The 16,854-nt window shown below is 37.7% G+C and overlaps 1 protein-coding gene and 2 pseudogenes across 1 annotated transcript; all 3 read right to left on the reverse strand.

Annotated features, from left to right (window-relative positions):
- Window positions 1-163: 163 nt before the first annotated feature.
- On the reverse strand, window positions 164-1,091 carry LOC122104811 (annotated as a pseudogene).
- A 4,670-nt stretch (window positions 1,092-5,761) lies between these two features.
- Window positions 5,762-6,799, reverse strand: LOC122105017 (olfactory receptor 5B3-like). The gene has a single exon (XM_042676106.1). The coding sequence runs from the start codon at window positions 6,752-6,754 to the stop codon at window positions 5,831-5,833; it is 924 nt and encodes a 307-aa protein (XP_042532040.1). The 5' UTR covers window positions 6,755-6,799; the 3' UTR covers window positions 5,762-5,830.
- A 7,454-nt stretch (window positions 6,800-14,253) lies between these two features.
- LOC122104812 lies at window positions 14,254-15,215 on the reverse strand (annotated as a pseudogene).
- Window positions 15,216-16,854: the final 1,639 nt, after the last annotated feature.

Below are 16,854 nucleotides of genomic sequence, written 5' to 3' on the forward strand. Positions count from 1 at the left end.
CATAATGTTAAGTTTCATGCAAACACAAGCAATTGCAGAAATAAACAGCACTTCAGAACGCTGAATTTAGTACAGTTGTTAAACTATGACTCATTACAATGAAGAGCAGAGAGAAATTACTACAGGTATTTTGTCTTTTAAGAAATTAAAAAAACAATCAAGATCATGTTCCTTTGAAAACTATCTTTGTGAAAGTGGTCTTGACCTCTTTGTTCTTCAGGCTGTAGACCACAGGGTTGAGCATGGGGATGACCATAGTATAAGACACAGATGAAATTTGGTCAGTGTCCATGGAGTGACTGGAACTGGGCTGTAAGTACATGAACATAACAGTGCCATAGAATATGAAGACCGCAGTGAAGTGGGAGCACAGGTAGACACAGCCTTCCCGAGTCCAGAAGCTGAGCGCAACTTCAGGATGGTGATAAAAATGGTCATGTAGGATACCCAGATTACAAGGAGAGCAAAAAAAAGATGTTGAAGCCAGCCAAATAAATAACAAGCAGTTCATGAACATGACTATCTGAGCAAGATATAAATGTGACAGCTGGAATATCACAGAAAAAATGATGGACCACATTGGTCTTACAGAAAGAGAGACTGAATGCATTACCAGTGTAGATGCAGGCATTCAGTAAGGCACAGCCATAGCATCCTATGATCAGACATGCGCACACATTTGTCGTCATGGTGGTGGTATAATGGAGGGGCCTGCACACTGCTGCATAGCGATCATAGGCCATGGAGGCCAAGAGGTAATTCTCTGCAGTTGCACAGGTTGCAAAAAAAGAACAACTGGTGACACAAGCATTGTGGGAAATGACCTTGTCTCCCATAAGGAGCCCAGACATGACCTTGGGAGTAACAGTAGTAGAGTAACAAAAATCCACCAGAAGGAGGTTACCAAGGAAAAAGTACATGGAGGTGTGGAGAGAAGAGTCTGTAAGGATCAGTAGGACCATCCCCAGGTTCCCAACCACAGTGATAAGGTAGATGAAGAAGAACGTTGTAAAGAGAGGGACCTGCAGGTGTGGGTCATTGGTCAGTCCAACCAGGATGAACTGCTGTGTCCCTTCTGTCCTGTACTCCATCAGTGCTACCTGAGAAACTCTAGACTATTTATAGCTATGAAAGAAAAAGAGCATAGTGATGACTGGGATTGAAATTAGAAAACACATGATGTAGGTTCTATAGAATAAGCATTGGCTTCAGAATCAGACTGAGTGCATCCATGGGATGCAGTTATGGACTGTGGAGCTTGAGAGATTTCAATGAATCATGCGAACATCGTAAATGTTTCTTCATTGAAGCGAGATACAGTGCTTAGTAACATTGTGAACAAGACTCGTGTGGCTCAAGCCATCTGCCAATTTAGACAACACAGGTGGTAGAATTTTTGGAATGTTTTCATTGTTCCTGCTGAACAGTGTTAAGAATTTGACTTGATTTTTGATTAATACAAAGTATAGAACATTCGAGGTAGATTAAGTCATATTTACAGAAATGAGATGCCACTTCTGTCATGGACATATTTTAACACTCGGCATACATTGAGTGGGTCCCACATCAAATGTATGTGATGATCCAAATGAATTTAAACCAACTTAAATTTCATTGAATTGCACTCTATATCAGAATTCTCATTTTTAGTTCAATCTCAATCTTTGGGAATATCATCATAGGCTAAGGTAGCAATTTAATTTCATTCATCATATATTTTCCTCTGGTTAGAGGTTAAATACAATCAAGCAAATAAAACCCCTAAGCAGGAATTGATCCCTCCACCAATAATGAAGGAATACTAAATGAAATATCCAACTCTAAATTACATTTGAACTTTTGCCCTCACACTCGTATACCTTTATAAAGTTATCTTTAAGTAGCTGTACAAAGAATCTTATGTTTTCAATACCAGCATATCTCTCCGTGTTGACGATGACATGACTAAACTCCTAAAGTTTTAATGAAGGTAAAGGATTTGCCCATTGAATCAGACAGCACAACTCTTCTCTATGTATGTTGTCAGGTAATAGGTAAGTATTCAACCTGCAGAGAAAAATCTGATTACTGGAACACCATCAGATATGTCAGACATAAAATATACTTTCAAGTATATTCAACCTGCAGAGAAAAATCTGATTACTGGAACACGATCAGATATGTCAGACATAAAATATAAGTTCCTGAAAAGATGCGTATCAACATTCCCATTTATCACCTAACACTGGCGCTAACATTCTGTGCTTGAATATTACACTCCAAAGTGATCAATAAAGACAGTAATAAGGCCAACTTTGAGTCTCTGTGAGAAATAAACAAGAAAATACAAGCACAAAGAAAGATACAGAACCCTGATCAGTGTCACACATCCATGTTATAATTAGGACAAGATAACCTTGATATTTATTGATTCAGACTAGATGCTGATATGGAGAGGTTTAGTTCTGGGTAAGGTTCTGTGTGAATTTTCTTTCTCCGGCACTAGAAGTACTGAAGTTGTCTGTCCTTTCCTGTATTCCTCAATCTGTTCTTTGCCCAATCATGACCACTGCTTCGCAAATTTCATGTGGGTCATTCTTAGCAAAAAAAAAATGTATTTCTTGAAATTCATCATTTAGTATAGAATAAAGTTTTTTAAATTTTATGTTTTTTTCATGAATCTCATGACACAGCCAGATCACAGTCACCAGGAGTCACCCAAAGTTGCCAGTTTATGAGCTTTCTGTGTATTTTTAAGACCACAAGTTCAGATGATAAAATATTTTGTTTGAATCTTCTTGTGTAATCACAATACTTATCATTTCCTCTTTGACTTGAAACATTTGGAATAATATTCTCTCATCTAACAAGTTTTCCCTATCCCTATTTTCCTACATTCTTGGTCATTTCAATTGATGAGCCTTCTCTTTAAGACATATGTTTGTCTTGTGAGTTCTTGTCAGTCAGTCAGGCCACCATCTCTGATGAGCCACAATACATGTAGACCGGACCACCTGGAGCCTAGGGCGTTTCAAGGGACTTACACAGATGCACCTTCAGATACTCAAGTTGAGACATATATGTCCTCACCTGTACCTGCCTACTCAGATTCATATATACATGATTCATATATACATGCCTAGCTTCCCCTGGTCTAGGAGAAAATTAGAGGAAAGAATATCACAAGGCAAGATTCAGGGGTGAGAGGAGGAAGGGCTCTTCTCAGCCCATAGAGAGAGTAATGTGTCTACTCTCTCTCCAAGGAGGGAGATTTAGAGGAAGAGCAGAACTATAATGGCCGCTCTGTTCCTGGATGGACAGGCATAAAAGCAGAGGGCAGCACTAGCTTTCCCAGCACTCTCCAGCATGCTCAGGAAATCACTGCACATGGAAATTTTGCAATGCCATGTCAACCTGAAAGTCCATGACACACACACTGACTCTCAGAAGGAATGAATATTAAGTTGCATGATCACTGTCAACGTGCATTGTATTCTGTAACCAATGAGAGGTTATGGAATCGAGAGTGTGTGTGTGTGTGTGTGTGTGTGTGTGTGTGTGTGTGTGTGTGTACTGTATAGTATTATTATTGCTTTACCAGTAAGCACACTGAGGATCAGAGAAGGTATTCAAACCTGTAAATTTACACAGGTAGTATCAGAAAGCTACCATCCAAGAACAAGCAAGGAAAAATGTTGAAATTCAATTTGAAGAATATTCCCCCCCTTCCTCTTGCAAAGTTTTTAAGAGTGAAGAAGGATCATTTCACTATCTGGGATTTTGTGATTTGGGATATTTTTTTAAATCCAACTGAATCAAAACAAAGTAAACAAGATAAAAGTCACTAATCAAACAAACACAATCTACCCTACTTTCATTTGTATTTGGGGGAAAAGAATATGATTTATCATGTGAATCTCTAAAGCCACTCTGATAGACTTTTTTCATTTATAATACAGACTTACTACAGAATTTTTAATCTATTTAAAAAAATTATAGTCCTTTTCTCTGTTATGATTGATACTCAATAAGGTATTACTTTTGCAATTCAAAGTCTTATCATTTTTGTATGAGAAAAATCATGCAATCATTCAGAACAATCAATCTGAAATTAGCAATGGCATACTTCATAATTTCTATTAGAGGAGCATTCTCTTATACTATGGTCAGAAGATCCCACCATCTCCAAAGCTGGGGAAGACATTAACGTGGGCCATGTTCTGAACCATGGTTTCCTTCTGTCCTTATAAGAATGACTTACCTTTTCATGAATAAGAAAGAAACACGGAGAGAGTATTCTCTCACACAATCCACATTGCTGATGGTATCTGGAAATGCCAACTACAACAAGCCTCATGAGGAGTTCATTGTTTAAATGTCATTAAATATCATCTTCTCTCCAGATACTTTCCCTGACCATGATTGAAGGCACAAAACTCACCTTCTAGTAGCTCTATTTCTTTTTTTTTTTTTGGGTCCGGTTGTGGGGCCTGAACTCTGGGCCTGGGCGCTGTCCCTCAGCTCTTCAGCTCAAGGCTAGTGCTCTACCACTTGAGCCACAGCGCCATTTCTGGCTTTTTTTCTGCATATGTGGTGCTGAGGAATCGAACCCAGGACCTCAGGCATGCAAGGCAAGCGTTTTACCACTGAGCCAACTTCCCAGCCCAGCTCTATTTCTTAATGTAATCATATTTCACTTGAATTGTTTAACAAACATACGTGAAGCTTCACTTACAACCACTCAGGTTCTTTAATTAAAAGTATATCATTTGTTGTATACAATAGTAGTATTTGTGGGTCTGTATGAACAAATAATATTGTGAATACAATGCTGTCTTTATTATTTGAAATGAAGTTAGTAGTGCTTTGAAATCTATTTAAAATTTTTAAAATGCAGAAACTTCTGAACCAATCCAGAAAACTCATGCTTCAGATCCTATTCCTGACCTGGGTACAGGTGACTCACATTTATAATCCCAGCTACTCAGGAGCCTGAGATATAAGGATTGTAGTACGAAGCCACCCTGAACAGACCATGAGACTCTTACCTACAATTAGCCACCAAAGAAACTGGAAGTGGAGCTATGGCTCAAAGTGGTACAGTGATAACTTTGAGCAAAAAGCCTAAGGTAAAATGTCCAGGAACAGCACCCAGCCCTGAGTTCAAGCCCTAGGACTGGCACCAAATGAAAACAAAGTGGAAAAAAACTGAACATGTATAAAGGGAAAATGTGTAGATAGAGAAAATAAAATAACTTCTCATGTGTATTTCTCTCTAGAATTCATGTGTATCTCACGCAAGACCATCATTAATGTTTCAAAGATTTCTTTACAGGCTGGGAAGGTGGCTCAGTTGTAGAGGGCTTGCCTTGCATGCATGAGGCCCTGGGTTCAATTCCTCAGCACCACATATGCAGAAAAAAAGCCAGAAATGGCGCTGTGGCTCAAGTGGTAGAATGTTAGCCTTGAGGTGAAGAGCTGAGGGACAGCACCCAGGCCCAGAGTTCAGGCCCACGACCAGACCCAAAAAAATAAAAATAAATAAAAATATTTTTTTACTTATGCAACTGAATTCAAAGCTTAGTTTCTTGAGTCAATAGATATATGATAGATGATGATGGATGGGTGGATGGACAGATAGATATAGTGTTGCCATCATAATGAAATTCATCAAATGTTGTTTGAAATAGGGTAGAGGAAGGAAGTAAAAATGGATGCATGGTGGATGAAGTGAATGCACTCAAAGTGCAATGTGCTCATGTATAGAAAACCACACTAACACCCCCCTATATTACAAATGTACACTAGGTCCACGTGAAGCTAACTAAACAGTACACTAAAACCATAAACATTAGTTTGTCCTGAAAACAATTTTTGTGAATGCATTCTTGACCTCCTTGTTCCTCAGGCTGTAGACCACAGGGTTGAGCATGGGGATGATCATAGTATAAAACACGGATGAAATTTTGTCAGTGTCCATGGAATGACTGGAGCTGGGCTGTAAGTACATGTACATAAGAGTGCCATAGAAAATGGAGACAGCGGTGAGGTGAGAAGCGCAAGTAGACACCGCCTTCTGATGCCCTGCCCCTGAATGCATCTTTAGGATGGTGATAAAAATTAATATGTAGGATATTAAGATTACCAGCAAAGCAAAAAAGATATTAAAGCTGGCTACACATACAAGAACCAGCTCATTCACCTGTCTATCAGAGCAAGATAAAAACATGACTGCTGGCATATCACAGAAAAAGTGGTGGATCACATTGGACTTACAGAAGAACAGACTGAATGTGTCCCCAGTGTAAATGGAGGCATTCAGGAAGCCGCAGACGTAGCAGCCTGTGAGCAGGCATGCACACACGTTTGCCGTCATGGTGGTGGTGTAATGCAGGGGCTTACACACGGCTGCATAGCGATCGTAAGACATGGAGGCCAACAGGTAATTTTCCACAGTAGCAAAACCTGTCACAAAGAACATCTGAACAGCGCAAACATTGTAGGAAATGACTTCATCTCTTAGAAGGAGGCCAGCCATGACCATAGGAGTGACAGTTGAAGAGTAACAAAAATCCACCAGAGACAGGTTACCTAGGAAGAAGTACATGGGGGTGTGGAGACGCGAGTCCAAGAGAATCAGGAGGACCATCCCCAGGTTCCCAACCAGCGTGATGATGTAGATGATGAGGAAGATGATGAAGAGGGGGACCTGCAGGTCTGGGTCACTGGTCAGTCCCAGCAGGATGAACTGAGTCACCTCTGTCCTGTTCTCCATTTGGCAATGGCGATCTGACAAACTCTACACTCTCTGTAGCAATAAGTTAAAATAGAGCAGAATGATACAGTTACTGACCCTAAATTGGAAAATATGAGGACAATATGTTTGCTTTCATCTTAACAACATCTTCTGGTTTAAGATTTTCCAGGAAAAAAAAGTGGCCTTCTGAATCAATGTTTTATTGAATCTAAAGAATTAAAATTAATCTTCCCAAATTAAAAAAAAATTGTGTATATGTATGCTGAGGTAAACAACTCAATGACTTGATAGAAATTATTTGTTTTTATGTATGTGTCTGTCAAATTACTTCTGTGGCCAGTGAAGTGGGTACTTCTATGTTTCCCACTTGCCAAGAGCTATTATAGAACTTTAGATGCATATTCACTGCCTGTTTTAATCAATTTTATGAATTTGATCGCTTGTTCTAATTATACAAATTATTAAACAAAGGCTCACTGATTTGATCATAGTTACACACATATGATTTCACAATATCTACTCTGTACCCATGCCAACCTTTTTTTGTGATAAGTAGCTCCTAATTCCAATAGGGCAAATTAAATTTAAGTAAAATAGAACCTCGGACAATTTACTTTTAATAACTATCTATACCAATTTGAGCATTTGGGGTTCATCATGAAATCAGTGTACAGGTAATAATTTTATCTCCTTCACTATATATTTGCTTTTCATTAAAGATTCAAGAATGAAGAAATAAGTCTAGGAGAATGAAATTATCCTTTTTCAAGTATAAAATGTCCACATTTAATTAACAAATTGAGCTGCATTTTTCCTCCATTCCCCAGTTTTATACTTATTAACAAGACATCTTTTGCCAATGATCTGGTAAAACACACCCACTATTCTGCTGATGGTGAGTTTGACATTTGAGTCATCATAGCATGTCTATGTGTAGTAGTTGTGGTGGGTAACCAGGCTAGGGAGACGTGTGCAGTCAACTCTGAATGGACACATTGTGAGATATAGCAAACAGGAACTCCTACTCCTGGAAGATGTGCATGTTAGACCTACCACTTACCACTTAGGAAGCATTAATCCTAACCTACATTCCCTGAACATATTTCTATCTACAATGTAAGGATGGTAATGATGCCAATACTCAGGTATCATTGTGAAAATTAAATAGGATACTTTATTTAAAAAAATTCTAGGTACAAAACATCATACCAACTGCCATGTATTTTGAGGATGGAATAGTTTAATGGTATATATGTTAACTTGATTAAAGTGGATTCTGCCATGCAGGGCTTCATTTATGGGTAGTCTGTAGTCTTGAAAGTTTTTCTCCCCAAACTCTCTGCTCCACCCTAGGGCAACTGAGTTTATTTGTTCTCTCCAGTGTCTCCTCATCTATCTTTACTCCAAGCAGTGATTGCTGCTCCTAGATTATACTCAAGCTGAGCTGTTTCATTGTAACTTTCTTCCTTGAAGTCCATATTGGAACTTTAATTTTAAAAATCACTATCAATTTCTTTATCTTATTTATCCTCCTGCTACAATCAAATTTACTGAGAGCTAGACTTGAGACTCCCTCCTTAATGGGCTGTCTTTAACTCACATATCTCCTTAAAGACCTAAAGAATAGTTTGAATCTGTTCTTAGTAAGAGTATATTAAATTTCTTCACTGGAATTGAGGAAGAATATCTTGAATATCTTCCTAACAATAATGACTACTCCATACCATTTTTCTACTAAGCCTCTGTCACTTTAAAAGCTTGCTAATGAGCACTTTTCTCATATTTTAATAAATGAATGATGACTGTTTTTTGGTAAATGGTTTGAACTCACAGCCTTGTGCTCATTCCCTCTCCCTGGTGCTTTACTGCACAAACCATGCCCCCAGACTGGCTTTTGCTGGTTATTTTGAAGACAGAGTGTCATGGACTTGTCTGCCTAGGCTGGCTTTGAACCATGATCCTCTGGGTCTTGTCCTCCTGCATAGCTATGATTAGGCTTAAGTCACCAGTGCCTAGCTAAGAAATGCATGACAATTTCACTATTTACTCTGTTCTACAACAGTGATAATGACATTATAGAGAAGTGTGTGTGTGTGTGTGTGTGTGTGTGTGTGTGTGTGTGTGTGTAAGGGGCTAGGAAGGTAGCTCAGTGATAGAGTGCTTGCTTGCATGCATGAGGCCCTGGGTTCGATTCCTCAGCACCACATAAGCATAAAAAGCCAGAAGTGGTTCTGTGGCTTAAGTGCTAGAGCACTAGCCTTGAGCTGAAGAGCTGAGGGACAGAGCCCTGGCCCAGAGTTCAGTCCCCATGACTGACAAAAAAAAAAGAAGATGAGGATTTGAAAAGTTATGTTATATTACAAAACCATTTAGCTTGTAGGAGAGAAATTCAAGATCCAAAAGTTAAAACCACCTTTAACCTAATCAATGTCTAACTGCCAACATGTATAGATGTGGTAGTAATAATAAGCATTATTATTTTAAAAGTTATTTTTAAAAAGTTAAACTGCAGTTCAGTGGTTTTTAATTCATATAAGGACTTACCATTTTAAGAAGAATCATTTTTACCCTTTGGATTTTCTATTAGTTATGTTTGCTTATTTACCAATGAGAAGCAAATACATTGTTAATCAGATAAAATTATCACCAAATCAACAGCAACATCATATATCTTATTTTGTGTTCGCATTTTAGAGAAATAAGCATGATGTTTTATGAGACTCTAAATACCTTCTGATGAGAGTTTTCACATTTAAACTCCACATTCACCTCAGATTTTTTAGAATGCCTTAGATGTCAAAATTAGCTTAATAAATACAAGTACCACACTGCTTTTGCAGGATGACACTTCTCACTAAAAGACTCATGAAATATAGAAAGCTTACCAGTTTCCTGAAAGAAAAAGAAATGTGTGGAACAAGAAATCCAAAATCACAGAATCAGCCATGGAGTGTTACATAAGCACTGCTAACATTATTATCATTATTAATTATCTGTGCTCCTGATCATGTACTGGTCCAAAAGACCCAAGTTTTGTAATAGAGGGGAAAATATTAACATGGCTCAGATTCTTAGTCTGCAATTCCTTCTGTCTGTTTTCTTGGAAGAATCATTTGCTTGCTTTTCATTTGCACATTAACGTTATGAAATTACATTTCTCACATAATAGACTCATGTGTGTAAGCTAACAAATAGTGGAGGTTTGCAAACCATCTTATGAAGAGGTGGTCATTTTGAAGTTAATCAATGTATGGTTTTAGTTTTCTTGGTCATAAAAGAAGTCTCATAGAAATCTTCATGTCAGAAGAACCAAAATGATTATCACTTGGACTAAAAACTAAGAACCAATGGAGCATGACACGTATTGTACTTCTTCTAAAATGGCATTATTTTAAGTGATATTGGGACTAGAGAAGCTAACACATGGAAGTCTTTAGAGAATTACAAAGACATCTAGACCTCTGCAGACTTTTCCTTTGGGAGTATCCACCCATCCTGACCTACACAGTGTTTAATTGTTTGAAGAAGAAGCACTTAAACTGTCTATGGGGATCAAGAAGGCTATTTTTATGTTGGAAAAAAAGCTTTTATACTACTTTTATTTCCTTCCTTATTTTATAATTAACGCATAATTTCCATACACTGATGTCTTTGCTTTGTGGCAGATGATTTAAAGAATTCTGCCTCCAGTATGGTCATGTAAATACTACCACAACACCCAAACCTAGTTCACCTGAGTTTGTCTTCGAAAACTTCTCTAAAACTCTTCCCTTAGCAGCAAATCATTTTTCTTTTGTTAGAATAGCCTTATAATGATGATTGTAAGAGACTACTATGAATTCATGCATACTACCATATTGGGTAACATGGAAATATCTACACTAACAAAACTGACTACAGAGAGAGAAAGAAATTAATCTTGCCTGTACAGTACAAACATTGAATCAATAACAAAGACCTTCCTCAAAATGAATAGTCCAGGACCAGGCCATTTCATTGGTGAATTCTCCCAAACTCACATGCAATAGTAATACATTGAAAAAAAACCATGAAAGGCTTTTCTCTGTTTCTTAGGAAAATCCTATCAAATTGTTGCAAATGTGAAGGCTTAAAGCATTTTTATTCTTTCACAGGATAAAAGTTATTAATTCCCAAAAGGTCCACTAGGTCAAAATCAAGAGCTATGAGAGGTCTGGATTCTTCCCAGGCTCCCATGAACACCACCTCATTCCTTACATCTCTTTCCCACTAGTAGGTGCTGTGGTCCCATCATTCCCTGTTGTTTTGGCAGATAGGCTGCTGACTCCCTTTGTTCCATGGTTTCATCTTCCTAACACGATAGTAATAAATAGGCCACCCTGTAAGTTTAAAAATGGGATTATCCACTGGATAATCTTGACAACTTATTCTTCAATTTTTTTTTAAATCTATAATCACAAGTGTATAGGTTTTCTTTTTAACCACCTAGAAGAAAGTCGAAAGATTTTAGAACTTAGCACGTGGATCTTTCCATAGGCCCTTTTTGACCTGGAAATCTGTGCTACCTTCTGAAATATTTCCATAAATTCAAAGCAATTCTAAAAAACTTAAGTAACTATTTAAAATAATAATTAGGGGCTGGGAAGGTGGCTCAGTGGTAGAGCGCTTGCCTCACATGCCTGAGGCCCTAGGTTCGATTCCTCAGCACCACATAAGCAAAAAGAAAAAAGCCGGAAGTGGTGCTATGGCTCAAGTGGTAGAGTGCTAGCCTTGAGCTGAAGAGCTGAGGGACAGCGCCCAGGCCCAGAGTTCAGGCCCCATGACCAGACCCAAAAACAAAATAAAATAATAATTAGGGACTCTGCATACATCTGTAATCTCAGCAGTTTACAAGGTGAAGACTGGGAGGATAATGTGTTGAGGCCTATCTATCTGGGCAAGAAGTAAGGAGAGAGGTGAATTCCACCATCTCTTTCAAGAGTTCGCATCCAATAACCTCACTTCCTCTCACTAGTACATGCCTCTAAAAAAGTTTCACTCTCAACAGGGCCGGCAGCTGAGGGCTCAACCCTGAACATATGAGACTTGATGCCACATTGAGTATTCACAACAAAACTATAACTGAAAATATATAAGGAATGAACAGCAAATGACCCTAAAAATAGGCAAAGAACTTGAAAGAATGTATCTCCAAAGACTGACAAATGGGCAATACGTTTAGAGAAAGATATTCAGCATTTAGTTACCATCAGGAAAATGTAAACTTATCCACAAATAGATATCACTTCATACTTATTAGGATGCCTATTTTTAATAAAACAAAAAATGGGAAGAAATTGGAACCTTGTGCATTGTTTTTGGAGATGTTATCACCACTAGAACATGGCAAGCTAACTCCTCAAAGACTTAAAGATAGCCAGGCAGTGATGACTCACACCTGTAATCTTAACTACTCAGTAGGGTAAGACCTGAGAATTGTGGTTCTAAGCCAGTCTGGACAAGAACGTTTAACTACTGAAGCTCAAGGACAGCACTCATGACCTGAGTTAAAGCCTCCGGCCTGGCGTGCATACATGCGCACACGTGCCCGCAAGCACGCGCGCGCACACACACACACACACACACACATACACACAGTTAAAAATACATAAGATCTGATGCTCCTGTATTTGAGTATATGTAAGAAGAATATTCAAGAAGAAATAAATTTTAAAGATTGTCTTACTCATGTAACTGTAACCCCTTCGTACAGCATCTTTACAATAAAATAAATTTTAAAAAAAGATTTACTAGGGCTGGGAAGGTGGCTCAGTGGTTAAAGCGCTTGCCTTGCATGCCTGAGGCCCTGGGTTCGATTCCTCAGCACCACATAAGCAAAAACAAAAAAGCCAGAAGTGGCGCTGTGGCTCAAGTGGTAGAGTGCTATCCCTGAGCTGAAGAGCTGGGGGACAGTGCCCAGGCCCAGAGTTCAGGCCCCATGACTGGACCAAAAAAAAAAGATTTACTATACAACTAAATGACTGTAATTAATAATATCTACAATCACATTTTTAATAAAAAATTTTATAAAGTTGATGTCATAATACGCATTCTTGCCACAGTAAAAAGAAAACAAACACACACTGATGCTGACATGGAGAATAACAGATGTAAGAGTAGAATTTTTAGATTAGTAGTAAAAATGGATTTAGTAAGCATGTCATAAAGTGAGACAAAGGAAGAACAGGAGAGGTAAAGAAGCTAAAATGGGTAGCTTCTTTCACTGTGAATGTTATTTCCTGTATTCAAGAACTCAACAAAGCCTGCTGTCATTAAAGTGTACAAAGCAATGAGCCGAGCAACAGAGAGATCGTAAAGCCCTTGGAGGCTATGCCTAAGGGATTTACTCTGAATACAGAATTTTGGTACACACTAAGTGCAATCAGAATGTGGATTCGGAGAAGAGCACCAAGAATTGAGTTTCGTGTGTTTTACCTTTGGAAAGTCAATGAAAAGTTCCATAAAATGTGAATAGACTGAACATGGGAGAACATCACGGATTCGAATATAGGATGCCAAACAATGAGGAAAAACTGGCAGACTATCTAGTGAAGTTGAAATTAAGAAAAAGGGGTAAGCATAGATGTTTATGGAAACTGTATTCATAATTGCCAGTCTGTGAATGAGTTCAAATATCTTTCAATAGTAAATAATATGAAGTACATCCATACAATGCACTATTGTTGTTTTAAAAATACATGAATTAGAGAATCACAGAAAGGCACGCTGTGAAAGTTGAATATTATAAATTGAAAAGACTACTGTTGTATAGTTCCAACTATATTAAATTCTGGCAAAGGCTGCACTAGACTTGAAATTGGAATAACGAAGAATAGCTAGAATTTTAGGGCAATCAAATTATATTGAATGATTTTATATTGATGACTATCTGTCATTACACAACTCTCTAAAACTAATAGAATATACATTTTCCAAAAAACAAGAAAAGAATATACATTTTCCATTGTGAATGAGAATGTAAATTGCTATCTTGGAGTATATGTCTCATCAATTGTAATGAATTTATCATTCTTGAATGGCTTATTAATAACCTCTATTGATAAGGTCATATAAATGTTAGAGAAGAAAGTGTATATGAAATATTTGTACCTTCTCAGAAGAACCTAAAAATATCTTTTATTTAGGAAATAAAATAGCTTTGTATTATAAATTATAATTAATTGTTATAATAATTTTATTAGAAGAACCCATATTCTATTTACTTCTGAAAACTTTTCCATTTTCAATGCACATGTAACCACAAGCAAACACATAGATGTACATTTGTTCCTCTGCTTAACATGTATGCTTGTACTGGGTAAGGAGAAATATATGTATAATGAGTGACTAAGTTAAATGCCATTAATAAGGTTTGATAAACCCCAAACTTCTAACAATTATCCCTAGGTTTTCTTATTCAGGCATAACATTTCACAATATAGGATTTTTTTAATGAGACAACAGATCTTTGAAGAGATAAGGCATTAGCTCATGAATTTTTATGTACTTTGAACCCTAAGTCTACCACAATGTATGAAGTCTGAGAGCAATAGCTCTAATTGCACTTTACATTCCAATGTTAAAATCCCAGCCTGAAATGTCTTCTTAAACGCACTGCTGACCTTCTTGTTCTTCAGGCTGTAGACCACAGGATTCAGAGTGGGGGATAACCATTGTGTAAAACACACATGCCATTTTATCTGTGTCCATGGAGTGACTGGAGCTGGGCTGTAAGTACATAAAGATGACCGTCCCATAAAATAGGGAGACTCCAATCAGGGGAGATGCACAAGTAGACAAGGCCTTTTGGTGTCCCTGAGACGAATGCATCTTCAAGATGGTGACAAATATGAATAGATAAGAGCGTGAGATAACCAGAAGAGCAAAAAGACATTAAAGCTTGACATAAAAACCAGAAACACTTCGCTAACGTGCGTATCAGAACAAGAAAGAGCCATGATGGCTGGAACATCGCAGAAGTGGTGGACAAGAGATACTAAATATGTCTGCCACATGAAACATGGACTTCAAGAAACCACAGACGTAGCACCCTATGGTCAGCTGAACTCACACACTAGTCATGGTGGTGGTGCTGCACAGTGATCGTAGGCCATGCAGGCCTAGAGGTAATTTTCCACGGTAGTAAACGCTACAAAAAAGAACATCTGAGCAGCACTAGCACTGTAGGACATGATCTCATATCCTGTAAGGAACTCAGTCATGACCGTGGGAGTGACAGCTGAGGGGTAGCAAAGCCCACAAGAGACAGGATTCCCAGGAAAAAGTACATGGGGGTGTGGAGACGAGGGTTCAAGAGAATCAACACGATCATCCCCAGGTTCCCAACCACATTGATGAGATAAGTGAGCGTGAACACGATGAAGAAGGGAACTTGCAGTTGCGGGTCAGGGGTTAATCCTAGGAAGATGACTTCCTAGGTAAGTTCCGTACCGTTCTCCATCCGTGATCTAGGGAGCAGATGTTCCAGAGCAATGAGAAATGAATCAATAGAGTGATAAAGAAAAATGAGATTCCGTTTCAGATCAAAACCACAATGAGATATTATGTTATTCTAGTCAGAAAGGCTATTATGAAAATATTACAAATGTGGAAATACAAAAAAAATATGTAACTCATACCATGGTAGAAATATAAATTAGTAGAGAATGGTAGGGAGCTTACTTAAAAAAACAAATGCAGTCTTCCATGTGAACCAGAAACCTCACTTCTGTGTGGATATTCAAAGGAAATAAAATCAGTCCAGCAGATACAGCTGTATAACTAAGGTATCAAATTAATATAGGAGCTCATCACCAGAGAAGAGATATGAGATTGTGTATACTGTGTATATGAATGTGTACATAATGATATGTACACACAAAGAATATCATACAGCCACAAAACCAGAAAATCCTGTCATCTGAAGCAAAGTAGATGGCTGTAGGGCATTATAATAAATGAAATAAGCTAGACAAATAAGCTATACAGAAAGAGAAACACTACCAATTGTAACTCATATGTGGAAGCTTAAACAGTCAATCTGGGATATATGGGGTAGTATTTACCAGAGTCTGGGAAGGGAAGGGAAAGAAGCAAGGAAGAGCCACTGGATATTGAGTTAGCATTTAACTGTATTAATTAATTTCATAAAATCCTGAGAGGAGGTTGAGAGCTTCAAAGTTAAACGATAAGAAGATGGAAATACTCACTGCCCTTAGTTGATCAGTATTGCCGTGTTGAAATATCATGATGTACCAATGAATACAACAAAAATAGAGTAATCAAAAAATAAAAATTTTAGTCTATGGAGTTGTTTTAATCTCTCTCTCTCTCTCTCTCTCTCTCACACACACACACACAAACACACTATTTGTAAAGTTATTTCAATCAATTCATTTGTAGAAATAGAAAACCTATCTTTCTTTTGTTAACTATTCTCCACTCTCTTTCTGCCATGGAGTTGAGAAGCTAAGCCCATGAATAATTTGTATTTGTCAACCTTAAAATGCCTAATACCTTTGAAATATATTCTGCAACTCATGTTAAGAGCTTTTCACAGAAATATGTGCATGTGTCTGGTATTATTATTAATTGTGGGAATTAGAGATTTGAAAAAAAATCTAAATCTCCTGTATGACAGGAGAGCAGATGAATGAAGAGAGAAAGGGGGGGTGTAGTTATGTATTCAATGCATGTCCTATGAAAATGGGGAACTTGAAGGGAGGGGTTAAGTTGGAAAGGATGGGGGAGAAGGACGAAAGAGGTGATATCCATCACAGTGCGTTGTACATATACACTGACATGTTGAATGATAACCCTTTTTACTACTTAAAGATAATAAAAATGTAACTTAAAGAAGGATTGTATGATATTCTCCAATTACACATTACTGTGAAAACCTTTCATGTCTCAAAATGGAAACTCAGTTTCAGCTTTGTAAAAAAAAAATCTACGTTTTGCCAACTTGATATCATCCTGCTTCAGTTTGCTACTGTGGGGGAAAGGTTAAAATTCAAGTTTCACTAAATCATTATATTTCCTCTTGAACTTTAAAGAACTGTTGGGTTATACTTCTATTATTTTTCTATCTCATCTCCAGT

The sequence above is a fragment of the Dipodomys spectabilis genome, unplaced genomic scaffold (assembly GCF_019054845.1).
Source record: "Dipodomys spectabilis isolate Male_0828 unplaced genomic scaffold, ASM1905484v1 ptg000030l, whole genome shotgun sequence".
In the NCBI taxonomy this organism is placed as follows: Eukaryota; Metazoa; Chordata; class Mammalia; order Rodentia; family Heteromyidae; genus Dipodomys; species Dipodomys spectabilis.

Excerpts from the sequence above, each read along its gene's own strand:
- LOC122105017 (XM_042676106.1), bottom strand. The coding sequence starts at position 6,754 with ATGGAGAACAGGACAGAGGTGACTCAGTTCATCCTGCTGGGACTGACC.